The sequence below is a fragment of the Sceloporus occidentalis genome, unplaced genomic scaffold (assembly GCF_023333645.1).
Source record: "Sceloporus occidentalis isolate IW3139 unplaced genomic scaffold, rSceOcc1.0.p SCAF_2, whole genome shotgun sequence".
Lineage (NCBI taxonomy): Eukaryota > Metazoa > Chordata > Lepidosauria > Squamata > Phrynosomatidae > Sceloporus > Sceloporus occidentalis.
In genome coordinates, this window is record NW_028316982.1 from 39,453,734 (window position 1) to 39,480,378 (window position 26,645).

Consider the following 26,645-nt stretch of genomic DNA (forward strand, 5'->3'; position numbering starts at 1 on the left):
ATTTTAAAATATTCATATTCATTACTGTTTGCTTTTTCTGAATGCATTGGACATACTTGTTTTGTGACTGGCCTACATCCATTTCTACCAGACCTACATACTCACACTGCAAGACTAAATGCTGCAAAAAACAATGGACTGATGCTGTGATCTTTTTAGTTAATGAAATGGGCAAACACAACTCATCACACAAACACAAAACAATTGTTTCTCAAGGTTAATAGAGTCTTAGAGGAGCAGTTAAAAATAAACAGCCAGTTGTCTTCAGGTGCCTTCATCCCTTCTTAATGAACAGCATCTGTCTTATTCATACACATTGCATTCTGTTCACCAAGTAATAAATAACAGCCCTCCTTAGCTGTGTGTGCTCCACAAAACATGTCTCATGTTTGAACAGCAGAGGGTGGAAATTAGAGTCATTTTCCACTGTGAGAGCAAAACTGAGAAGGAAAACATGGAATGTGATTTACCTATTGCAGGATTTTTGATAGCTTCATTTTTCAGTGTGGTTTAGCTTTCAGTTTTAACCAAATATGAAAAGAGCAATATTTAGAGAGTAACATGTACAGTATTCCAAACCAGACGGATCTGTATTCCATAAGATTGCTCTGGTATAGTTCTTTAATGGTTCATTAAAGCATGAACTGTGCTTTCAGAAGTTTAAAAGATAATATTAATATAACTATTAACTACTTCCCTAACAATGGGATCAAATGCCTTTTTATCTCCGATTTAGGGTGCAAGGGGTACTAGGCATTTACCAGCTCCTTGCTGCATTCTCATGTTTTTATGTGACCGTACTACAACACATGGATTTGGCCCCTTCACTTATCATGGTTTTAGCAAGTGTACTGTGTGTACACACTGAAGCATAATGTGTGAAGCAAGCCTGAAAGACAACATTCTGCTGATCAGTTATTTCTGTTAAAATTGAGAACAGCTTGATCCCTTGGGAATGCAGTCCTAAACAGACATACTAAAGAGTAAGTCCCACTGAAGTTAGAGGAATTTATATCTAAGTAAACACATTCAGGATTACTCTGTAAGACATACTTCTTGGATTTAAGCTGACTACCACTTAAACCTATTACACAGACACATGTCCCACCAATTAGTATAAACATGTTTAAGGTCACTGTGCTAGTCTCTCAAATAATGGGGATTTAGGTAGTAGGTTGAAATTAGTGATGCCATATGTAGGATGTTATTGGTCTTATTGTTTGAATTTTGCACCTTTAAAAAAGTATGCCCTCTAAGAAATATAGTTTATACTCTCTGAAGTCATAATCAAAATAATGTTGGGCCCCATCTGTGTTTTAACAGCTTGTACTTGGTGTCATAGAAAAGGTGCTTGTTCTTCCTTCCAGTATCTTGGCAAAGATATAATTTCATTTCAAGTCTTACAAAGTGAGCATGTTATGTTTTGTTAAACAGCTCCTAAAGAGTCCCCACTGAGTGAAGATACTGTGTGAAGTCTGATCCACAATTCATTAAAACTGCAGTAATTGTGTTTAAGCAACATATGTTTGATTTTAAGACTTGTTGCAACATCCAATAAATGTTTCATGTGAGGTTCAAAAACTGCCTCTCCAAAATAGTGCCACAAAATGTGATGTACTTTTCTATGGATGCAGTGGTATCATTGCAGGAAGAAATGCCTGCCTGTTCAGTATTGGAAGAACTAGATCCATGGAATCCACTTGTCCTTCTTTTTAAGCTTTTAGGGAAAAATGAACATGATAATTCAAAATTCAAATATTAGGAAATGCATTTTCTATTGAGAAAGCCAAAAGTATATATGATCATAAGTAAAAAGAGTTGCATTGGTACAGTGTCACAAGTTATGGTATTTCATTTGTAGAGAAGCAAGTTGTACAAATATCTAGCATGTTGTACAAATGCAGTTACTCTGGATAGAGTAGATAAAGCAATGTAGCTATTGAATTGTAGCTAATCTCTACAATGGATAAAAACAAGATTGGCAAAGGCAACATGATCCTTGGTCCAAAATTATCCATAACCCAGCCCATGTCAATGAGCATAAGGGCATTTCTGTATGTATTAGCTAAACACTAATACAGCTAAAAGTGTAGAAGCCCAAATACAGTCGGCCCTTCTTATACACAGATTTTTTATACACGGATTCAAGCATACACGGTTTGAAAATGTTCCCAAAAAGTATAAATTTCAAATATCAAACCTTGATTTTCCATTTTTTATAAGGGACCCCATTTTGCTATGTCATTATATTTAATGGGACTTGAGCATACACGGATTTTGTTATCCACGGCGGATCTTGGAACCAAACCCCAGCGTATAACAAGGGTCCACTGTATAAACTTTCAGATCTCAAATGTAACACTTGATTCCTGTATATTTTTATTAGCTCTTTGCTAGTGCAAAGTTGGGCTCATAATATACAGATGTAATTCTGATAGCTGCTTATGAATGATATTTTAGTAGCACTTTGAAGTTAATCAACAACTCTGTAGCTGTGACCATCAGGGCAGAAATAACAAATGGATACTCCTCTATGCACGTTGACTGCTGATCAGCTAATGTTCAATTGTTAAAGACTTACTGTTAAAATGTCATTTAATCAAAGGTCTCAAATTGCAGACTGTGTAAGTGGCTCCTTTCAGAGCACCTCATATATCAAATCTAATGATGCAGTGTTGTTAGTCCCCTTTTCACAATATGAACTATGAGAATAATTTGTAGCGAAATTGATGAATCATAGGGAAGCATGCAGCCAGTTGTTGGAGCAGAGGCAGTAAATCAAGTGCTACAAGTTTGTTTTATGGCTAGTAGACTCTAAATACAGGGTGCTTTCTGTTTGATTTAAGTGTGAAGTCTTCTAATACTGAAATATCCAGATCTGTGATTCAGTAATGTATTTGACTCTAGGTATAAACTAAAAACATAAGAAAAGCCATGATGGGTTAAACCTCAAATAGTGGGGCGGGCCCCCCGGGGGGGGGGCGCGAGGCTCCGTAAAGGGGGGCGCGAGGCTCAGGATACAGTGTTATGCAGAGATGTACTTATAACAGTTTTATAGACAAATGATACTATTTACAGTCGCGCGGGGGGCGCGAAATGTTTTCTTCTTCCTAGGGGGGGCATGACAGAAAATAATTGAGAAGCACTGGGTTAAACTAAAGATCTAGTCCAGTATTCTATTCATACAGTGGGTAGCCAGACAATAAGTAGGATATGAGACCACTCATATTCATATGCCCCAGCAATTAAAATGTATTAGTTCAAATTAATTTTTGTTTTCAGCATGAATAACAAAATCCCAGTGAGAATAACAAGTCCCAATCAAGCAACTCCAAAAGCATATTGATTTAGCCTGAATTGGTGAAGAGGACCAAAGCCAATGTTACTCTTGTAACTATGCAAGAGAGTATGAAATTCCAGGGCTGCATACAGGACTGAATGGTTAGCCAGCCTTGCTTAATTTCACCTGAATGCAGATTTTTGTTCTATAAATTTCCCCACTATCTTTTTTTTTTTAATCCTTAAACCAGAATTTGGAATGGATGAACATGTGGGGTATTGCCTGGGATTAAGCACTGCAGGGCCAAATTGTTATAGCAAATTGTTGATTGTTAAACAGGCCCAGCTATCTTCTGATCCTACACTGAAAATACTTCCTTCTGCCTTATCCTACAGGCCTATCTTTAAGTTATGTGTTTTCTCTCATAACTAGTGTGTCTGTCTCTGTGAGTCAGCATTCCTGTGCTGTTTGTCACTATGACATATGAAAAATTTTCTGTGTTTGAGATATTTATTTTCACCAAAATTCACAGCATCATTTTTCCCGCTTACTGGTACTTACCATTTTTTCTTAGGGAAGTCAAAAATTCAAGGAAGAATCCACCTTTTTTTCTCTTGAGAAACAGAAGCTGAGAAAAAGAATAACGGATACAAAGGTACAGAATGTCCTGATTTAGCAAAGTATCCAGTTTTTGCTTGCATCCAGTATGCGCAAAACCATGCTTTATGCAAATTTACTCTGGCTAGATCATCAGTAACCTAAAGGTTCATGTACACATTGCTGAATATGTGATGTTCTTGTTTACTCTTAATAGTGCCAGTAACATGGGTTTGCATACAGAGCAACCCAACTGTCAGTTAAACAGGGCCTTCATTCAAATGGTCACTCTTTGTGCATTAATATCTCTGGTCTGGGCAGACTGACATTTAATTATGCCAGAACTAGTATAATGTGTCTAAACATATGACCCTCTGAAGGTACAGATTGTGGTGTGCTAAAATAAAGTGTGTAAAGTGCTTTGAGTATTCAAAATATTAAGGCTTCTTACTGAAGGGTAAGCCCAGTCAAACTCAAGAAGCCTACTTTTGGGTAGACCATCCCAGAACATATTATTATTATTATTATTATTATTATTATTATTATTTCCTGCCTTTGTCTCAATATAGGGACTCAAAATGGTGAAAAAGTATTAAACAATATAATTTAAAAACAATACAAATATTAAAATACGTAAATATAAAATTTTTAAAAAACAAACAATTTTAAAATATAATATATTAAAATACAAATAATTAAAATTTGGATAGCTCAGCATTAAAAACCCAGTCCTTCTCAGCTTAATTGGCCTGACTGCACAGGAACATCTTTACCTGGCGTTGGAAGGATGGTAAGGATGATGCCATCCTGGCCTCTCTAGGGAGGGAGTTCCAAAGCTTGGGAGCAGCCACTGAGAAGGCCTTCTCTCTTATTCCCACCAAACGCACCTGAGACATGTAAATGCTGCTTATATTCTAGGCTGGATTTTGAACTTGGCCCTTTTACATTCATGGCTATCTACTGTACTAGACAAGACCTGCCTGCCTACAGAAACTAAATTTAACAAGAAATTTAACTTTGCTTGGGAGACTGTTGGTAGGCGATGTGTATCTCAGCTTCATATGAATTTTATTGAGTTACCTGTTGTTTTGACATATTTTTATCCCTTCTTGGTTATTGTAAAGCAAACTCAGAACATAAGAAGTGCCTTTGTTGACCTACATCAATATCTGAAAACATTTGCTTTTTGTAATGCTTCTGTGCAGAATTAAAACACTAGTTTTAATTATTGCTGCAGTGAAGTAGCCGGGTGTGTGTGTCTGTGGGGTCCGGTCCCCCCTTCCATTAATTAATGTTAAAAATAATATCAATCAAACCTAATCTTATCACAAAATATATGGTGGCACTTGGTTTGCCCCCCCTTCCCAAAATCCTGGCTACGTCCCTGACTGCTGCCTGGGCTTAAGCACAGACAAACCACACCTTTCTAATTATAATTAAGGTAGAAACCCATATGGAAGATCTCATGGAGTAACGTTAGGCATAAGCAGGTTATTCCTTACATATCCTTTGTACTCTTAAAATACTGTGGTTGAATGCTGTACACATTTGCTTGGAAGTAAGTCCCAATTAGCTAACTGGGAGTTACTTTTGTTTTTCTTGTTACCTATATATAATGGGATGCACAAATTGTTAGCCTTCTGATAAGCTAGCTGTAGTCTACTTGCCATGCAGGTTGACCCAATAGGCATTCAATAAATATGCTTGTTCTACCTGTCTGCTTTGAAAAACAGATGGGTTATAAAACACATGGGCAGGCCACAACAAATGGCTAGTAGGCAACTTAACTTGGTGGATCCCAAAGTTGTTAAAGCCTACACTATGTAAATATGTAGATATACATATCTATTGTTTAGGTTTTTAAAGTTAAATGTCACTCACTAAAAATAAAAACACAGTGTAGTTCAACAATTTTAAGATGGAAAGAAAAACACACCCCTTGCCCATGAAATATGTTATCATTAGCCAGGGTTTACTATAAACCCATCTTACAACAGTTTAGGTCTAGCACCTGTTTTGAGGATCCAGAAATAATAAAGGTAAAAGTGCCTCTAAGATAGTTCTGTCTCCTTCTTCCATGTATGAATATGCCTGTTCGCATACATTCAGGATTTACAAGGGGAGCATTTAGGGAATAGAGTTAAATTTCTCTATGAGATAGATTATAGGTTAAAGGACCTGTATGGCAGGACTTTCTGTATTTAGAATGTCCCAGGTTCAACTGATGACAGATAGCCGATGATGGGGCAAGACCTTAGTCAATGAGACTGGATAGTTACAATTGTTCACAGCAAACAGTGATGATTTACAAGGACAAAGAGTCTGCCATGGCATGAGTCTGCTTCTCATCTCAATAAAATATATTTTAAATCAGCCAAATTATTGTTCCACGTCTATAGAATCTGGCTACATAGTAACATCATATCCCTGCACGTTCAGCACCATTATAAATAATAAAGAAGTAGAATAAACCAGAGGCTAGTTTTCATGGTATAACTGCTGGCAGCATCAATCCAATAATAAATTGTGGCGGGTTACAAACCGCCATAAAGTACGTATTCACTACGTATTAGGGTTAGGAAGGGGCGGTGCTTCCGCACCCCCCTAACCCTAGTACGTAGTGAATACGTACAATATGGCGGCGACCGTTCCACACGGCCGCCACCATATTGACGTAGCGGACGCTGTGCATCTGCACGTTGCGCAGCACTTATGACGTCGCAAGTGCGCCATTGGCGCCGCGCGGCGTCATAACTGCGCCGCAGGAAGAAGATCCATTTTGGAGCTTCTTTTTTGCTCCGCGCAGGAGTTGTACGGTTTGGCTGCTGCGGCTCCCTCGCAGAGCAAACAGCAAAGTGGCGGTCTGTAACGCACCTGTATGTGTAAAATTTAGGTGGATAGTTTAGGAACAGGACTGCAGGGAGTCATAAACACAATATCTCATTAGCTAGGAACACATAGTTCATCAGAGTACAAATTAGAGACAGATGTTCAGTTGTTGTCTGTCTTGTCTAAGTTGTATTTTTTAATGACCTCTGGTCTCAGGCTATGGCATAAGGAGATTTCAGAGACAATGAATGCATTTTTGCTTCTGTGTTTGCTGTGAATAATGTTATACTACACATGAACCATCCCTCTCCCCAGCTCCCCCACTTACCTCTGGGAGTATGTCTGAAGAAATGAGACAAATACAGGTGATAACTGATAAAATTCTAAAGCTTGTTGTTGTGCACCTTCAAGTCATTTCTGATTTATGGTGATTCATGGGGCTTCTTGGCAAGATTTCTTTGGAGAGGAACATTCCTTTCCTCTAGGGCTAACAGACAGAAAAAGAAATATCAAGTCACAGTAGCCAGATAACATCTGTCCTTGCATTCATAAAGAACTCAAATGTGAAATTCCTAATCTTTTAAGAAAAAATGTTCAAGCTAATGTTAAAACTGGAGGGATTCAGAATTAGAGGACTGGAAAATAGCCAGTGAGATGCCTGATTTTAAAGAAAAGAATCCTGTGAGGAGTATAGAAAATTACTGGTCAGCTACTTTAAGCACTAGTATATTTAGGAGATATTAAACAAAGAGATATTACATGCAAAGAGAATTCTGTTCTGTTGGCTTATGAGACCTGAAAAACAGCAAAATCAGAACTCGGCGAATGCAAATGAAAAACCACTCAGGGCCAGGGGGTTTCCCAGCAGAGAATGATCACTAATTAAACAGAAACTAATCCTCTTTGCATATCCTCCTACCTTGAGACCTTGCCATCAACAACAGACCAACACACAGATTAACATGGAAATCACTCCTCTCTACCCAGGGTCACACAGTATATATATACCAACGCTCTTCTATGCCAGCATTCTCTTAAGATGCCAGGCACAGATGCTGGTGAAACATCAGGAATAAACTCTCGTAGAACATGGCCACATAGCCCAAAAACCCACAAAAAACTAAAGAGAATTCTTGCTCACTAAATTTCTGTTGTTGTTGTTGTTGTTTTGTATGGTGTCATTAAGCATGTAGACATCCATCATGCAGACAATTTTCCTTTAGGCTAGGGGAGGCAAAATGTGGGTTGTATATGAACCCAGACTGTTTCTACTCTTCCAGATACTGCATACCACTGAATTTCTATGCCAAACCAGAGGGGAAAACCTTTTAAAGCAAACTTTTCCTGCTCATGTGCCTTCAAGTTGCTTGTCAACTTATGATGACCACGAATTTCTAAGCATCTTCTTAGGCAAAGAATACTCAGAGGTGGTTTTGCCAGTTCCTTTCTCTGAAATATAGCCTACAGTACCTGATATTTGTTGGTGGTCACCCATCCAAGCACTAACCATGGCTGACCCTGCTTAGCTTTCAAGATTAGATGGGATCTGGTGCCTTTATAGGATTTGGGGCTATGCGTTCTCCTACTGATTAGTAACAAGCTAAGAACCAAGAGAAGACAAGTAGGAACAAATGGCTGTTCTTACAATAGAAAGAAGTCATTCAAATATGTTTATACATACCTGAGCTGGGGGGGGGGGAAGCTAAATATCCTTATCTGAACTGGTACTATGGAAATCATCATAAATGATGTGAAATAAGTGCTGGGTAGTGGAGTGCTCTAGCCATTACAGTACATGAATTTATTCAGAATCGTTCGAATCTAAATGGACCATGAAGAACACTAAAACTGAACTGAAAAGCAAAAGTCTGCAAATGAGAACCTGCCAAATTCAATGTAAATTGGACACTGGGCTCCTCCCAAATCCTAAGTTCACACATACCCTGATGGTAATAACTGACCAGAAAAGAGATCTTGATAATTTAATGAAATTGCTAACTTGGATTGTGACAGATGTGAAAAAGAATTCAGCAATCCCATTCTATTCCCCCCATCCCTTGTGCATTAGAGGCGAAAACTATGAATGCCATACAGCTGCACTGTGCTTTGTAAGATAGTCAGCTTTACTTAGATGTGCCCTGGATACTGTGCTGCTGGAAATGTTGAAGTCAGATTCAGGTGCCAATCAAGCTAGGTTCCTTACATGGAATAAGAGAAGCACTGTCTTGTCCTTTTCTTCAGGCTGTTGAGTATTGAAAATAACTACCTTTCAGAAATGTAAAAGGTACTTTACAGCCACCAGATCTTTGTACACTGTACCATTACCATGGTATTTCATGATGCTTTACTAGTGTATTCATACAATCTCTTTACAATGGACTGTGTTATGTTTCAAGACGAATGGAACTGAAGAACAGTTTCCTAACTTTAGCTGCATTATACATTTTTAAAGTTTAATGAAGTGCTGATTATAATGTGATAGAATAACACAAGAAGTTTGCTTGATACAATGAGGTCTTATAATTCTACTCTAAAGCACACACCTGCCTCACATTTTTATTGGCAGATCCATGGCTATTTTTGGAGACTCCAATTTAATGAAAGGAAAGGTTGAATCTTTCATCTCTCTTATTATTTCCTCTCTTCCCCAATACTGGTCTCCCCATATATCAAATTCAGTAAGACATTAATGATATCAGGATTCTGTAATGTTACATTTGTGAAGACTTATTCTCATATACAACTAGATACTTGAAAGGAAGTATGGTTTAGTGCAGGATAGTCAACTGTGATAGGTCTGAGAGTAGAATAAAATGCTCCTTTTGGCAGTCTGCAGACCCCAGAGAGATCAAGGGGCAGAAAATTCACTCCAGAATCACAACAGATGCTCACCCCTACACAGGACCATACTGCCTCTCAAGTAATTGAATGAGGCAATAAGTGTTGACAAATCTAGTACCACAGAACTTTTATATAATTAGCCAGCATAGCATTAAATAGTGCAGAGGTCTTATAACCTGTTTATAGCTGAATCACTACTCCTTCAGACTTTCTTTCAGGAGACCAGAAAAAGGGAAGCCCACATCTGGAAAAGTCAAGGGCTGCAAAATCAGCACAAGGGACACATGTATCCACAAGGATGAGCTTTGCCTATCCCTCATATAGCAGATAAAATGTTGGACTTCCAAGTGGAAAATCCAGTATTGAAAGCATCCTGCTATGAAATTCACAACAGGCCTAACCTATTTCACAGAAGTGTTTTGAAGAAAAAAAGAAAAAAAAGGGGGGACAACATTCAAAATCCTGAGTGCTACAAAAGGTGTTAAAAATATTGTCCAACATTTCAGTCATCAGTCAAAGACTGTATTAAATAATACTTTTTTCTTAAAGGGCTAGTTCTCACAAACAGCATATGGCAAACCTGTGTGTGAACTGTACTGTTTTCCCATCTCTGCTGTACCATTTTAGACTGCAAATGTGCAGCCCTTTTGTCAGCTTTGAACCAGGCTGTTCCAACATTCCAAGGTGTTACTGGGCTTTTACAAATAATGTCAGATCCCTCCATTCTGATATTTAGAACCTCACCTTTACAATTTTGTAACACCAGACTTCATGTATATATTTCTTAAATGGATCAGTTCAAGCTCTATTTTCTTTGTTCTTAGAACTGATTTCATTCTGGAAACACATCATTCTGAAGTAGGTCAGTGAACAGGGTTCTCTGTGTTTATTTAAGGGAATAAAGGCGTTCAGGCCTAGAAAGCAAAGAAAGGAAAAAAGTATATCGATCTATAAATTACAATGGTTTATCTTTGTCATTCAATGTTCACCATTCATTGTACCTTTCAAAATTACATCTAGCTTAAAGTCGGTACTTCTGCAGGCATGCTACATTGATAAAGATAAAATGCCTTTGCAAAATATCATTATATGCACCTACTGAAAGCAGTGAAATGCTACATTTTTTTTAAAACAGGTCACTATAGCCACCACTTGTAAGAACACAAGACAAATGATACAGAGTTACAATTCTTACACATTGTAGATTATTCTGATTGTGCACTCAAAATATCTTATGGAATTAGCCAAGAGCTAACATTTAAATGATGCATGGAATTTGCATCCCTAACAAATTGCAAAGACATTTGATAGAATATTTATAGCTATTATTTTAACTAACCATCTGTGCTTTCATCAAAGTATATACTTGCACAGGAGTGAATAAAATTCATAATTCCAAGTAATCATGCCTTTAAAATCACCAGAGCTGTCTGGCCCAAGATATTTTGTGGCCTGATGTGTGCCTTCTACTCACCCAAGTCAAGGTACCTCATACCCAACAGCTATGGTATTTTGGCATGTAAATTGCATGTACATCCTGACTACATTTAAATACATTGGCTATATTTAATTGACTACAGTTTAAAAACTCTGCAGATTTATTGACTAAAAAGATAGTATGTAAAAGCCCTCTCTTAAATTGATTAAGTTGCTTTAATTAATTGATTTCTTTAACTGTCCCCAAACATAATTTCTCTATGTAGCTCATGAATAAATGCAGCGCTAAAATACTGTATAAAGCACTAAAAATTGTATAAATCTAAATGCAGATTTTGAAGTGAGAGACCTATGAGTACTATGGCATCTAGCAGCATGTATCTGCAAGCACATTGTAGCTGCTTGGGTCATGACAGAACTGATCCCCCAAGTGCGCAATTGAAGGACACCTTTTATTCTTTGAGAAAACAGCTTACTAAATGCTCACAATGTGACTTTTCAAAGCAATCCCTTCTACCACTCTGAAGTTAATCTCCTTTTAAAATAAGGATTAACTTGCACCTACATATGTGCAGTTTAACCATATGTTTAACCAAAAGATTCCTGGTCAGAATGTTCTCCACATAGATCACAACACAGAAAGCTCTAGTTCCACATTTTGGATTCTAGGCACATCATTCTCAGAGATACAAACATTTTCTGTGATGTGAATTCAGTGAAAAGGCTAGTGTTTTGTATTTCTATTCAAGACACTCCCTTCCTGATAACTGTCCAAGGAATTATTCATGACAAACGCTTGTTAAATAGCAAATCTTGCTTGAAAAACGGACAGCTCTAACTGAAATTAAAGCTCATGTACTTGGATGCGACTTCTCTTGCATGTTGTGACTTAATCACTCTTGCATGCACTTTTCCGACTTAAGGAAATGGCCACCAGAGCACTCCTGAAAGCGGGGATACACCAGGCTGTATTTGGGGGCCAATTTTGGTGGGGAAAACCTCCTGATAACATCAGGATGCCACTGAAATTAAGCTTTAAACCAGATAGAGATAAATAGATTTATTAAACCATGGGATAAGCCCCTTAGTCTATTCCACCAAAATAAAGAAGAGTCTTGTGACCTCTTTTGGATTTAACAGAGACTAAAGCGCAAGACAGATGAGAAGAAAGGGATGTCCAGAGGCCATGTTACTTTTTTCTCCAGATCGTTGCTGTAGCAACTGCACGGCTGCGGCAACAACCGGATCAAAAAGGAGCTCCGAAACGATGTTCCTTTTCATGGTGTCATAAGGGCAGCGCCGGTATAAGGGCTCGGGGAATGTGGATGCTGAGCCATGCCGAGCCCTTATTTCGCCGCCGCTATGCCACTTTTTGACGGTATGTGCCTAACATTTATTTTAACATGAATATTCATAGATTGTAGTCTACTTTATCATATACATGAAGTGCAATATTAGGGTTTCAAGTATATGAATTTATACATATTTTGGAAGTATTAATGTGTATTATATATAATATAGATGTGTATGGATATGTATCTACATGAAGACAGATACACACATCCATCAAAGCTTGTGCTAAAATACATCTGTTATTCTTAAAGCTGCCACAGATCTCTTTCCACTAATGTTATTTAGTTTTATCCCAGACTTTTTTACTGTCAAATTATTCTCCAGTCCACCTCTTGATGTTCATGTAAAGACAGCAAAAAGACTGTCAGTCACCGGACAGAAGAAACAGGATGCATGAAGCATGAAATGAGGAGTCAAATGTCTGTATTTTAATCCTTCTGGAGCCCAAAGATAGCAGCCTTACTTTATTTTTGGATCATAAATTTATCTCAGCTAACTCATTTGGCCCTTACCTTGTCATATCATTTGGTGCACTTTTTACCAACTGGAAGGAATAGCTGGGTTGGGAAGTTAAATCACTGTGATCTTGGATATCTGGGATGTATCTTATTCTCTAGTGACCCTGAAGACAAGAGATTTAAATGTCAGTCTGATTTTCTGTCTGGAACATAGCCTGTTTTCTTTCAGTGTCACTCACAAAGTATGCTGACATTTTGGGCTTTTTGTGATCACACGTAAATTTATTTTCTTGCTTAAATCTTTATTTATCATGAACATCAACTATAATATATATTCAGAGTGATGGTAGCTGGCTTACTGCTTTGTGGTAGATGAATTAATATTCTGTAGAAATGCATTGTGGGTACTAGTTTCCATTAAATTAAAAAGAAATCAGATAGTTAATGGAGAAAAGTTCTAAATGACCAAATGAGCTTGACAGAACCTCCAAGTTCAAAGGACTGTGTACAAATGCCATAGATATTTTCTTTACCCTTACACTATATGTAGAAAAGAGAAGTGTAAGGAGACAGACTAATACTGTGGAGACTAGTTGAAAGGGCTAGGCTTCTTTTAATGCAAGAGATAAGAAAAGTAAGATCCAGAATATTTGAAAAGGTGTACATAAAATGATGGAGACTTGTTCTCTGTTGCTCCAGAGGGCAGGGCTAGAGTAAATGGCTGGTAAAATTGTCAGGAAATTTTTGGCTAGACATTGTGGAAAACTTCAGAATGATACAAGATCTTTGTTAGCAGAGACTGGAAGGCCATTTGCCGGGGTGCTGTGGTCTCATCCTGCATTGCACAAACTGCATTGCGCAAGATGCTGGACTGCTAAGATACCTTCTAGCTTAATCAGTCAATGGAGCATTACAGACGGGCCTAAGAGGCGCCGTCCTTGCGCCGCAATTACTCGCGAGGGGCGGCGCTTCCGGACGTGCCTTGCCCCTCATGCGTAACCGATACGTCAAGATAGCGGTGCCCTATGCAGATGGGCGCCACCATCTTGACGTAGCAGACGCTCTGCGTCTGCACGTCCCAACCCGGATGAGACGTTGCGAGTGCGCGCTTTGGCACTTGCAACGTCTCTTCCGGGTTGCCGGAAGGAGCGCGATTTTTTGCAGCGTGGAGGAGTTGTGCGGTTTGGCTGCTGCGGCTCCTTCACGCTGCAACCGGCAGCGGCCTGAGACCGCCCCTTTTGGGCAGTCTGTAACGGGCCAATGATTCTGCTGCAGGAGGCCCCATCTGTTGGGGTTGGTGAGGACATTTAAAATGTTCAGGAGGTGTTGAGAGTGCTGCCAAAAATTGGCTACTGAGGGGGAGGGGTTTACACGTTCACAGAATATCTTGGGCAGGCCCGGTCAGTGAAAAAACTCCCATTTCCCAGAAGGCAAACTGAGGAGGTTGAGAGACTGGTAGGACAGTAACATGACCAAGAAATAAAGTACTTGAAAGCAGAAATGAGATATGAGCTTAAAACCTTTTCTGAGTGTCTTGGGCCCGTTACAGACCACCCAAAAGTGGCGGTCTTGGGCCGCTGCTGGTTGCAGCGCGGAGGAGTCGCAGCAGCCAAACCGTGCGACTCCTCCACGCTGCAAATAAGGAGTGCGAAAATAGCGCTCCTTCCGGCAACCTGGAAGAGACGCCGCAAGTACCAAAGCGCGCACTCGTGGCGTCACTTCCGCCGTGCGATGTGTGGATGCAGAGCATCCGTTACGTCAAAATGGTGGCGTCCGTGTGGAACGGCCACCGCAATTTGTTACGGACTGTGTCCGTAACAGAGTAAGGGGCGTCTAGAAGAGACGCCCCTTTTTCAAACTGGGATGTCCTGAGGACGTCCGAAATGGCGGTCTGTAACCCACCTTGGTACACTAAAAATGAAGGCTGAGATCCTGCATTGTCAGCATAACTACAGTGATGTAGCTCCAGCATTGTAGTTATGTCTGATAATGCCAAATTCTCCCCCTAGCCTACCTTTGTAGCTTGGCAGCACTCCAACAAAAGCGTTTCTGTGATGCTACAGATCAGGGCACTAGGAATTGACGAGTTCAGCCCTCTCCTGGTTGCAGAGTGTCTTGAGAACAGGCAACTGGAGAGACCCTTTGCGGTCCCACCTCAACTGCTTGCCCCAGGGTGACCCATGACCAGGAGAGTACTGTGAATATCTTTTCTCCACCCTCCAATCTCCAGCACCTTCTAAATGCTTTGGTCACAGCACTGCCAGGTTGTAAATGTAGGTTTTGGAGGTTATGTTCAGTCATTTCCCGTTGTAGACATGAATCCCCAGCAGTTATACTATAAATCCAGTTTACAGTGTTATGATTGCTGAACAAGACTCCAGCTGAAGTGTAATATTTAATTTAATATTTAATAAGAATAGCACTGAAACCCGTAGAGGGGCTGGATGTTCTCTTAAAATTAAAGATAATTCATCACCCTGGTGCATCACTTTACAGCATATTAGTCCTCTAGATTGGCGGGGAGGGGGGAGCTATATGTTTGTCTGGCAAATAGGTTTCTTTCATCCATCCTAAATCTATTAACACTGCTAGAATGTAGAATGGTAAAAAATATATATCCATGGGAGGGGGGGGAATATATGGTGGTCCGTGAGCCTTTGGATGATGATTCACAGCAAGTTTCCAGGAATGTAAGAAACAGGTATAGGCAATGGGCATTAATATGGTGCCAGTCTCTGGCACATGGGGGGGGGGGGGGGGGGGACAGGGGACCTGGCAAGTCCCTCGATCAGATAACTTAAGAAACCTTGGTGCAGCACACAATGGTATGTGCTGACAGATGCCACTCCCTTTTCCAGTTCAGTGAAATATGTTTGATGGTGGCAATGATTTATAGCTGAAGACCTTTATTTCCTCAGTTCTCGTTAACACTCTGCACTCAAACCACTACATCATGTGGATTTTCAAGTATTTAGTTTAGGGAGATGGATTTATAAATCTCAGCCACAATGGCACAATGGCAGTTAAATTGGGATCATAATGCTGCAATGGTGAAGTTTTAAAGGGCCCCTGATTTCCTGAAAGAAGGTAATGCCTGGGTATATCTCTCTAGATGCAGTGGCAATTTACAGAGTACAGGGAAAGAGAAAGAATACTGTCTCCCTTACTTCCATTGCAGCCATAAGACTTAACCCAGGCTCTTAACAGTGTTGGTTGCTATTTTTTACACTTTGTACTTTTGAAAAACTGTATGAATTTTTTCCTGTAGGAATACTGTGAGGTTTGACATATTTAACTTCAGCTTGTATATTATTGATAAATAATAATAATAATTGTTTAATAGCTCATACTGCCTATTTGGCAGATATCTATTAGCTTTAATGAAATTTTAAGTTTATATTTTAATGATATAGTATTTCAGTATCACATTGACATACATTTTTTATTTTATTTTTTAAATTGTACCAGAGGAGGGTAAAGGAATGGGGTGATGAGGTGGTGAAAACAAAACAAACACTAATTCTTAACAATACAGTTCTTGTAATAACCAAGTAGGCATTCCAAGTTCAGACCACATGATAGAATGGCTGCTATTAGGTGACATTGAGGAGGCTTGTTGTTTTCTCGGTCCACTCCATGAAATAGTCCCATTCCACTTTGTTTTCTATTCCCTTTCAACTGTTGCTAGTTGATTGAACCAAATTTTTACCAGACCTTGGAGCTATGATACTTTGAATGAATGATTGGGAATTCATCTCTGATTACTCCCAAACACAACAGCTATAGTTCAGTGTTCTTATTTATACACATTCACACACACATCCTGACTTTCTCCTGACATGAGACCCAAGGCAGATTACAGCCAAGACTAAAACAAGATAAAACTAAAAAAAAAAAAAAAAAAAGATTTAAAAAAAAGAAGAAATTAAATCGAGTTGGCATTTAAAATGCCATTAAATTTTTAAAAGTAAAATCACAACTTTATCACCACTTAATTGAATTTTATTTTCCTAAAGAAACTGCCATCTGCTACTGCTGCAGCTGATAATGATTATCTGCAGCCAACATGGCTTTACTGGCTGGGGATGATGGAAGCTGTAGTCTAGCACATCAAATGTCTGCTCTGTTGAGGAAGGCTCATATTTCTTTCCATTCCACACTTCAGTGATATGTACCATACTTGCTATAAAGCGCAGGCATCCAACCCACGTTAACTATATCTTGTCTACAGTGATAAAGATAGACTGCTTGGGCTGCCAACTTCAGTCACTCCCACTGTATTCTTTGTCTTGCAATACTTGTAATTTACCTCTTTTCTTGAGTAAGAAGCAGGTGACTCAGGATGAGGCATTGCATGCAATTTCTTATATGTTGGCATCTGTCAAGCTGAATGAATGCAGTCAGTATATCATTTGCTGCCCTAGAACTGCTTACTTGAGGGAGAAGAGAACATTTCATTGTATTGTTGAAAGCAGGAAGAAGTTATTATTATACACTAAGGCCTGTATTCTAGCCTTTAAAAGGCACCAGGCTGTTATTTCAAAGCATACTTAAGAAAGCTGCAAAATGGATCTAATACATGTGATGCTGTTAACCAGGAGAACTGCAGAAATCCGAGTGAATTGACTTGGATAGGACTTTAAAATTAATGATTTTTATATAAGATAGTGTCATTAAAATTTCCCCAATTTCTCTCTTCAGCATCTTTGAATCCCCACTGATGTATGAAGTTTCAGAGCACCAAAGCACTGGCACAGAAAGTTCAGGAAGCAGTCTTGGAAGCTCGGTCACAGCATGTAAGAAGGTAACTTTTGCCTAAACCTGTATTATCCTTAACCACCAGTTGTAGTTGTTGTGTGCCTTCAAGTCATTTCTGACTTATGGTGACCCAAAGGTGGCCCTATCATGGGGTTTTCTGGGGCTGAGAGAGTGTGACTTGCCCAAGGTCACCCAGCAGGTTTCCATGGCGAAGCAGAGAACTGAATCCCGTTCTCCAGGGTCCTAGTCCTAAACTCAAACTATTATGCCCTACATCTACTACCAGTACAATTAAATCTACTACCAGTACAATTAGATTATTTAGGTCTTGACTGAATGGTGACTGAATTGCAAGCTGTATATTAAAATACATTGATTATATCAAATTAAAATACAAAAAAAGGAAAATCTAGTATTAATATCTTGCTGCTTTTGAAGAATTTACAGACTGTGAACTGGCAGTTGGTTACATATTCTAAAAATATTTTGTGCCATCATTTATGGATGACCTGATCTTGTGGCTCTGCTATAACTATAGAGACAACAAACAGTGGCTTGTGCCAGTGAATCATCCAAGGGCAGATGGTGCTAGGGAAACAGGCAGATATCTCAGAGCCCTGGAGCTGCTGGAATGCGGTTTGGCTAGAAAGCATTGAGCGGACTCCCAACCCTGGATTAACAGGATGAGTTGTCTCCTTCATCTGGTGTTGGAAACTCCATGCCAGATCCTATGTGTCACTTTGTTCACTGGAGAGGATCAGATAGAATCATAGAATCATAGAGTTGGAAGAGACCACTAGGGCCATCCAGTCCAACCCCCTGCCATGCAGGAAATCCAAATCAAAGCATCCCTGACAGATGGCCATCCAGCCTCTGTTTAAAGACCTCCAAGGAAGGAGACTCTATCACCCTCCGAGGGAGTGCATTCCACTGTCGAACAGCCCTTACTGTCAGGAAGTTCCTCCTAATGTTCAGGGGGAATCTCTTTTCCTGTAGCTTGCATCCATTGTTCCGGGTCCTGTTCTCTGGAGCAGCAGAAAACAAGCTTGTTCCCTCTTCAACATGACATCCCTTCAAATATTTAAACAGGGCTATCATATCACCTCTTAACCTTCTTTTCTCCAGGCTAAACATCCCCAGCTCCCTAAGTCGTTCCTCATAGTTAGTGTGCTTACCAAAATGATCATTCACTTGTCTTCCTTTAACTGCTTTTTTGAAAATACAATAAATAAAATGGTTGGTGATGTCATGCAGATATGGTTCTTTTGTGAAGCATACTAAATGGAAGAATTGATCCTGTAAATGTAATTAAGGGCCCGAACAGACAGGCCAAAATAAAGCTGTTTCGGGTCACTTTAGAGGTATGGTGTTTAAATGACACATGCATCCTAAAAGGCCAGAAACTGCATCAAAGCTGCACTCCAGTCCTTGGGACTGGAACATGGCTTTAGTGCCTCCGGACTCTTACGATGCATGCATCATTTAAACATAGGGATGCCATAACCCGGTGGCCCCCGTGACCAACCCGCTTTTGGGGGGCCCCTCCCGGTCCCGGTACGGTTTGGCCCCTAGCCCCCGGTTCGAGCTTCCCCTGCCTCCTCACCATCGTCCTGCGCGCGGCTGTGCGCCACTCTCCCCACCTGGCGCACTGGCGTAGCCTAGAGAGCAGCTCTTTAAAACATCTGCCACTCAGAGCTATTATATACCAAGTGAGCCCACTTGGTATATATACCCTCAGGAAGCCTTACTTTCCAGGTTACAGTGAGCAAAGAAAAAAAGGCCATAAATCGTTCATGTTTCACTGGGAGTTTAATTGCCTCATCTTTTAAATGTCTACTGCATCAGTATTCTTGAAATTCTTTATCACAGTATCGTTTTTGAGGCCCTAAACACCTTTAATTGTAATATGCAAATTTATCCTGAAGCTGACCAATGGGAAAGAAGCAATCAGCCCTCCGCTTGGGTTGGTTTTCAATGGCTTGGTAAAGGAAGAGCTTTTGCCCTGCTTGTAAATAGGAAGGGCTTTGGGGTAGCAAAAGGCTCCCCACTTAAACATCCATGGCTCAGTGCTATAGGATTCTGGGAAGTGTAGTTTCTTGTGGCACCAGAGCTCTTTTGACAAAAGGAGGCTGAATAGTCCACAGAGGAGGCGTTGCCTGAGGGCAGAGCGGTGGAAGAGAGGAGGCTGCTCCGGATGGTCCTGGCACTTCCCTTGGCTCCCTCCCTCCCTCCGCCTCCTCCTCCTCCTCCTCCTCTCGGAGCAGCCCCACAGCCAAGCTCAGTCACACTCCCAGGCTTTTCTCTTCCCCCCCCCCCCCCAACTGCACTTTGAGACCCCTTTAACTGCCAAAGCTCAATGCTCTGGAATTCTGGTGTCTGAGGCATTTGGCCTTCTCTGTCAGAGAGCTCTGGTGCCACAATAAACTACAATTCCCAGGATTCCCCAGCACTGAGCAGTCTCAAACTGGACCATTTCCTCAGTGTGGATGCACCTGGGCAGGAATTCTGGGCACTGCAGTTCAACTAAGTTTGGAGAGTTATGGGACTCCCTGTCAGAGATAGCTCTGGGGCCACAGTGTACTACAATTCCCAGCATTCCCCAGCACTAACCCAGGACAGTTAAGTCACTCTCAAACTGGATTATTTCCTCAATGTGGATGCAGCTTTGGTGAGGAACTCTGGGCATTTCAGCCCAGCATTGTTTTATTTCTATAGTGTATTTTGGACCAGAGACAAGGTGACCAGGCATCCTCCTCCTTTTCCAGGACATGTCCTCCATTTGGATCATGGCTAAGAAGCATGGATTTATAATTACATGGGTGTTTTTAGCTTTTATTTTTGGCCATGTCCTACATTTTTTTGCTTGGGTGCCCTACATTTTGGGGTGAGGGCATTGGTCACCTTGGTCAGATAGCTTTCCAGGGGTTTAACTGCCATTCTGCTGTGGTGCTGGAACAGACCACCATTCCCAGAATTCCATAGCATTCAGCCGAGGCAGTTAAAGTGGTCTCAAACCAGATGATTTCTCCAGTGTAGATGCAGCCCAAGCCTTTTGCCTCTCTTATGCCTGAGATTTCAAAGCCCAGCCCTGGCACCACAACAAACTACAAATCCCAGGATTCCGTAGGATGGAGTGATGAGAGTGAAAGCAGTGTGCAGCAGCCTAAGTTTGCTTAATGCAGTTCTTAACATGGTGCACCTCTTGCCTACAGAGTCTCCCAGGCCCCAGCGGGGCCCTAGAGTCCTCCAAGGCCTCGCTGGGGCTTGGGAGAGGCTGTCTCCCAGGCCCAGCGAGGCCTTGGAGAAGGTTTAAAAATGTAGGACCTTTTTTTTGGTTAATTTCCTGGCCAGGGAATTTTTTTTAAAAATGTCCTACATTTTAAGCCTTGTCCTACATTTTTCCCCAGTTTTGAGGTCCCCCGGGATGGCAACCCTATTTAAACAGCACACTTCCAAAGAGACCCGAAGCAGCTTTATTTTGGCCTGTCTGTTTGGGCCCTAAGGTTCAAGATTAAGAAAAGCAGTTGAACTAAAAGCAGATCTGGGATTGAAAAATGAAAGAAAGTGGGAGCAAGGCCATACGTAGAGATAATGTAAAGCTTAATTGCAAAGACAAAAGACACATCCAGGGATGAATGGACTCCTGGGCCCTTAAGGTGATCATTTCCCATAACATGCAAGCTGAACATATCCCATATTTAAGCCAAGAAAGGGATGGACAGTTTGCTCAAATTGCTCAGTTAAGGCACAAAATGTGGACAGTGAAAGGGATCTTTTTCACCTTTGGCCACCTCTTTGAAGGTGGCCCAGATAACTGCTTGAGAACTATGATAACAACTATTGGAAGTTCAGAATGAATGCATATTAGAAGCACTGCTGCTCATTTTGGTGAGAGTGAAAATTCTAGTGTATTTGAAAATCTTTGATAATTGATCTCTGCTATTTTGTTAGGGCACCACATTTAATCTTGCTCAGTACTGTATTTTGAGCAGGACTGGGTAGTAAGCTTTAAGTTTCTTTCTGACATGGCTTTATCAGGTTCCCTGCCTACTGAGGTTGAACAGATGGTAACTGTAAAAGAGGTCTGTTCTTGAGTGGTACCCTATTTTTGGAATGCTCTTCCACATTCAGTGCACTTAGCACTTTGAATTGGAGTTTTGAGTACTAGATGAAAACTTTTATCTTTACCCAGAGCTTTCAATGTAATATATTTGCATTTTTTAAAAAAAAAATTGCTGCAGCTTATTAAAGTTTTATTGCTGCTAGTTTGAACATTTGGTTTAAACTTTGGTTTAATATTTTTTGGGGGGTGGCTAGGGTTGGCATATTCCTTGCCCTTTTCTTGGAGTGTGCTAGGGGAACAAGAGGGCTTTGGATCAGATGGAATCAAAGCCTCCCCTAATCCACTGCTGGATTTCTGTTAATGTGAGGAGAAGGAACAGTGGCAGACCTTCCTATTGCCTCATGGAAGAAGTGTCTAAAGAGATTTCTCTCTCTGTAGGAAAGTTCTGCTATATACGATAGTCCTTGGGCACCCTCTCAAGCACCAAGCCTGATAAATTTTGGTTTTGCTATTGTATTATTCTAATTAACATACTTGTTTTTATAGATTTTATTGACTATTGTTAATTGTGTTCTAAAGCTACCTTGAGTTGTTAAATAAGTAAAGAAATTCATTACTATATATTTTTTATTTTATTGAGAAGTAGCTCACTAGCATTTCCTGTTATTTAAAGAGCAACATAGTAGAGCTATTGAGTTACTATTACCTGTAATTTCAAAATATTAATGAATTATTTATTACATTATTTTAACTTTAAAACACGCACATACTGTTTTTAAAATGTTTTTAAAGATATACTCAAAAATACCAAAATAAACAGAGAGAGAGAGAGAGAGACGAGTCCTTTCCAAACCAACATTCTAGGAACAACAAGCAAAGATTACCTGTTCCACTTTAAAAAGGAACATTACCAGCTGTTACATTTAAAAAAGAAAAGAAAAAGAAAATAGTGTTATTATGCCCTTGTTATCTTCCTCAAAGTAATGCATTCCAGGTGATGTTGCTATGTGTACTGTCTTACTTCCTTGTTCTTCCTATGACCTATCAGGCATTGCCTATTACTGTATGCAGATCTTGGTGGTGAAAAGTTTGCCCTCAGTCTAGATTTTTATTGCAGCCATTTGACAACTTGCTTAATATTCTGAGTAAGCAATATATATATATTCCTCTTCACATAAATATGATCAACCTGGGTTTTGACAACAGCTTGAACAAGAGTAAATTTTTGAAAGAGATATCATAACATGTGTTAACATGGTAGAAAGCAATGATATTTCATCATAAGCCCTCACAGTCCATGAGTTTCTCCCACACATTACATTAATTTAATTGATTTTTAAAATGCAGATTTATCATTTGCAGTGGCCTGGCACTGTCCAAAAATAAATTACGCATCATATCCAATTTGCTGTAACTTTTAATTAAATCATTCTTGACAGAGACAGAGCCTCCTGGGTACTGTTCTAGGTGCAAAATACCACTACACTGCCCCATTTCAAAATAAATAAATAAATCAGAGAATAAGCCTCATCTTATTTTGCATGTTCTGTACTCATTTCTTTTGGATGGCCTATAATTAACCACAACAATTAAGATGATCAAGCAAGAACATATTGGTATCTCAAATGTCAAGCAGAGCACCTTTAGGGATACAAACAGTTGTTCATTAATTATACAATATTAGGGCCCAAACAGACCGGCCAAAATAAAGCTGCTTTGGGTCACTTTGGAGGTATGCTGTTTAAATGACACACACATCTTAAGAGGCCAGAAGCTGCGCCAAGGCTGCACACTAGTCCTTAGGACTAGAGCGTGGCTTTGGCGTGGCTTCCAGCCTCTTAGGACGGATGTAGCATTTAAACAGCATACCTCCAAAGTGACCCAAAGCAGCTTTTTTTTTTTTTTTTTTTGGCCTGTCTGTTCAGGTCCCTAGTCATTTAATTAGAACTTTTACATATGGTTGCATTTAACATAAAGTCTACTTTGTTGTCTGATTATTTTCATTTCATGACATGCTATAGCGTGTTTTGATTCAGTGATCAACAGTTGACAACACAGCTGATTGTGGTACAATCAAGATGGAAGTGGCAATGTGTGTTTTTTTTCCAAATTGCCAATTAGAATTCAATCAAGAATTCTTCTAATGGTCTTGTAGGTGGGGAATGCCTGTAGTTTCAGGCTGGCCTCCTGTTCTGTCTGCTTTACACCATCACAATTCATTTTTACAGTTATTTATTTATTTATTTCATTTTTATGCAGCCTTTCCCCCAGAAAGGGACCTAAGGTGGCTCACAAGTTTTAAAAAATTAAAAACATCAACATAAAAACTGTATAAAATTACATCAATTAAAAAACAAACCATAACTGCAACACATAGCCCGTATAACACATACTTCTTATAAAAGACATCCCATGATTATACAAAAGCCTGCCTGCATAAAAATATTTTTGCTTGCTGGTGAAAAGAAAGCAAGGTGGGAGCAGCCTCCAAGAAGGCTCTCTCTCTTGTGTTCTCCCCAAGCTTGCTCCGTTTCTACACCCTGGAAATGCCAGCGAGGGGTTTAGGAAAGGAGTGCTCCATTTTTCCAACCCTCCCATTCTGGAAAGCTGGGAGATGTCCCACCCCCTGGAAGTCCTACCACCAGCACTGGGTTGGTTTGGGAATGCCACTGAGTTTAGGCACTCAGTCTCTAAAAGTCTCTCTCACTGGTCTAGCGTAAATGCAGAGCTAACCAGATGCTCTTGGTCTGCAGCTCCCAGCAGCAGAATCCATCATAGCTGTTAGTGAAGAATTTGGAGAATTACAGTCCAAAACCACCTGCACCTCCAGCTGAAGTCAAATCCAAATACCTGCCCTTAAGCATGATATTGGAGCTTATTGCATGGGGATCCAGGAACGCAGCTAGCATGGAACGAAAAGGGGTGTGATAGGAATGGAATGGAGAAAGGAGGCATTTTACTGCATGCCGGAATGCTGATGATGCCGCCAGAAGTCCCTGTTCTGTTCCCCATCCATTCCAGAGGAGGCAATTTTCAAGAACTGTTCTGAACAGTTCCTGAAAATCAGCCTCTCTGGCATGGATGGGGAATGGATGGGGAATGGAATGCAGACTTGCGCAGTGGTGGCGTTCTGGCATACAGTAAAATGCATCCTTTCCCCATTCCGTTCTCATCACACCCCCTTTCGTTCCGTGCTAGCTGCATTCCTGGATCCCCGTGTGATAAATTCCATTGTGTTCTTCAAGCATTCCTAAGAGTAGGGATAGAAAGAATATTGGCATACAGAAGGAGCTTTCTAATTGTCCAACCACCAACAAGGAGAATCTTCCTCAGATCCCTTTCTTGTCCCCCCCCCCCCCACCTCCCAATTCTTGATTAAACTTGAAGACTGCTCCTGCCTCCCCATCACGGACTCATCTATTTCTTATTCTCTGGGGCTGGGAGGCTGGGGGAAGGCAACCTGTTGAAGAAGGTTGCAGTTCTGGGCTGTCTTCCTATAGCCAATTCACAACAATAACATCTGCATTATCATGAACCAGCTATCAGAACACAGGTCCAAGAAAGCTATATCCTCAATGATCCTAAATTGTTTTCCCTCCTGCCACCCTTGTTCTTCACAACATCAGAAGGATGGAGGTGAAGCCAGACCATCCTGATATTGCATGGGGTCAAGTGGGGAAGAGACCTTTTTGAAAATGGATGAAGGGAAAATAGATTACGTTATTTTTATTCTTCTTTGAGGGAGCAAATAATTTAACACAACGCATTCCTACCTAACAGAATGCCATTTACCATCCAGAAAAAGAGGCTCCACAATCATCCAAGCATCCCATTTCATTGCTTAACCACAGTACTTTATCTTTGGAATAGAAATAGCTTTTCAGAGGCAGGAATAACTTTGTTCGTTTTCTGGGTCTTCAGTTAAGCCTTTAAGAAAGAGCAAGAAGGTTGGGTAGAGAGAAAGCTATTTCTCATTCATCTAAGCTATTATAATGGAAAGTTATTATGAGATTATATTACCCAAGAAAAATTTGGAAGACTAGTGAATAATCTCTTAGGAAAAGGCTTGCTTTGAATCAAAACCATTTCCTTCTTAATATGTCAAGCCTCAATTTTTTGTCTCTTTCAGATCAAATGTTAAGGCACCTGGTATTGTTTGGTTATGAAATGTTTGACCATTTTGCTGAAAAATAATGAAAAATTTATTAGGATGTACATAATCTGAACATAATTTCTCTGTTATCTGTAGTCTCTATTCGATTATTATTGTTTCTAAATAGAATAGCATTGACTTGGAGAGAAAGTATAAAAGAATCCAGATTTGATGATATCATAGTTAACTGATATAAAAAAAATCTTACATTTGATTAATGACACATAAAGAATCAAATGTAATAATAATAATAATAATAATAATGACTTTAGTCTGTGCAATCTCATGTAATAATAAGATGGTTAATCTGTAATGTGGTATATTTCTTTCAATAAACATGGCTATGATTCTTGAAATAATAACGACAGCAATTTTAAAAATGCTCTTTTCTTTGAAAACATGACATTGAATCATATATTTTGGAATAATTTTAAGACAATGAGGATAATTCATTGGCCAGTTTAGCCACTGAATTGTTTTTTTGGTATTCTATTTTCTTCAGTAGAGAAAAGAAGCCTGGTTATATTTTTGTTGTTATTGTTAGCTGCCTGATAGCTGTTACCCTATCCTTCTCTGCTCCGTCTATGGAGATTATCGTACTGCCCTGGCATGTCCTTTCCTCCTGAACTAGGTGTGGGATGTAAATTTTAATACAGTAGAGTCTCGATTATCCAACATAAACGGGCCGACTGATGGTTGAATAACCAAAAGTGTTGGATAATCCGGAGGGTCATTGTCCCCAATGACGGCGCGCACACACCCACGCTGCCATTGGGGACAAAAGTCCCTCGCCTCCCTTCCCCTTCTCCCTCCCTGCTTACCTCCTGAGTCCTGCTTCCTCCATGGCAGAGAGGACTCAGCCGAACATGAAGCTGC

The 26,645-nt window shown here is 40.0% G+C and overlaps 1 protein-coding gene and 1 long non-coding RNA gene across 9 annotated transcripts in view; one reads left to right on the plus strand and one right to left on the minus strand.

Moving 5' to 3' along the window:
* The window catches only part of LOC149318181 (A-kinase anchor protein SPHKAP-like), a 93,583-nt gene that overhangs the window by 2,879 nt on the left and 64,059 nt on the right, over positions 1-26,645 (plus strand). For 3 of the 8 annotated variants that reach the window (XM_089509159.1, XM_089509166.1, XM_089509160.1), the window contains exon 2: positions 17,497-17,599. In XM_089509159.1, coding sequence (XP_089365285.1) covers positions 17,497-17,599 — 103 coding nt within the window. Of the gene's footprint in view, positions 1-3,854; positions 3,936-17,496; positions 17,600-26,645 lie in introns of all 8 variants that reach the window. The other 5 variants (XM_089509161.1, XM_089509162.1, XM_089509163.1 and 2 more) reach the window with 3 other exon arrangements.
* On the minus strand, positions 215-17,216 carry LOC149318182 (uncharacterized). The gene is made up of 6 exons (XR_016279995.1): positions 17,105-17,216; positions 12,850-12,959; positions 10,292-10,461; positions 7,035-7,193; positions 3,842-3,908; positions 215-1,717 (listed from the first exon to the last, which is right to left on the minus strand). It is a non-coding gene; the product is annotated as an uncharacterized LOC149318182 (long non-coding RNA).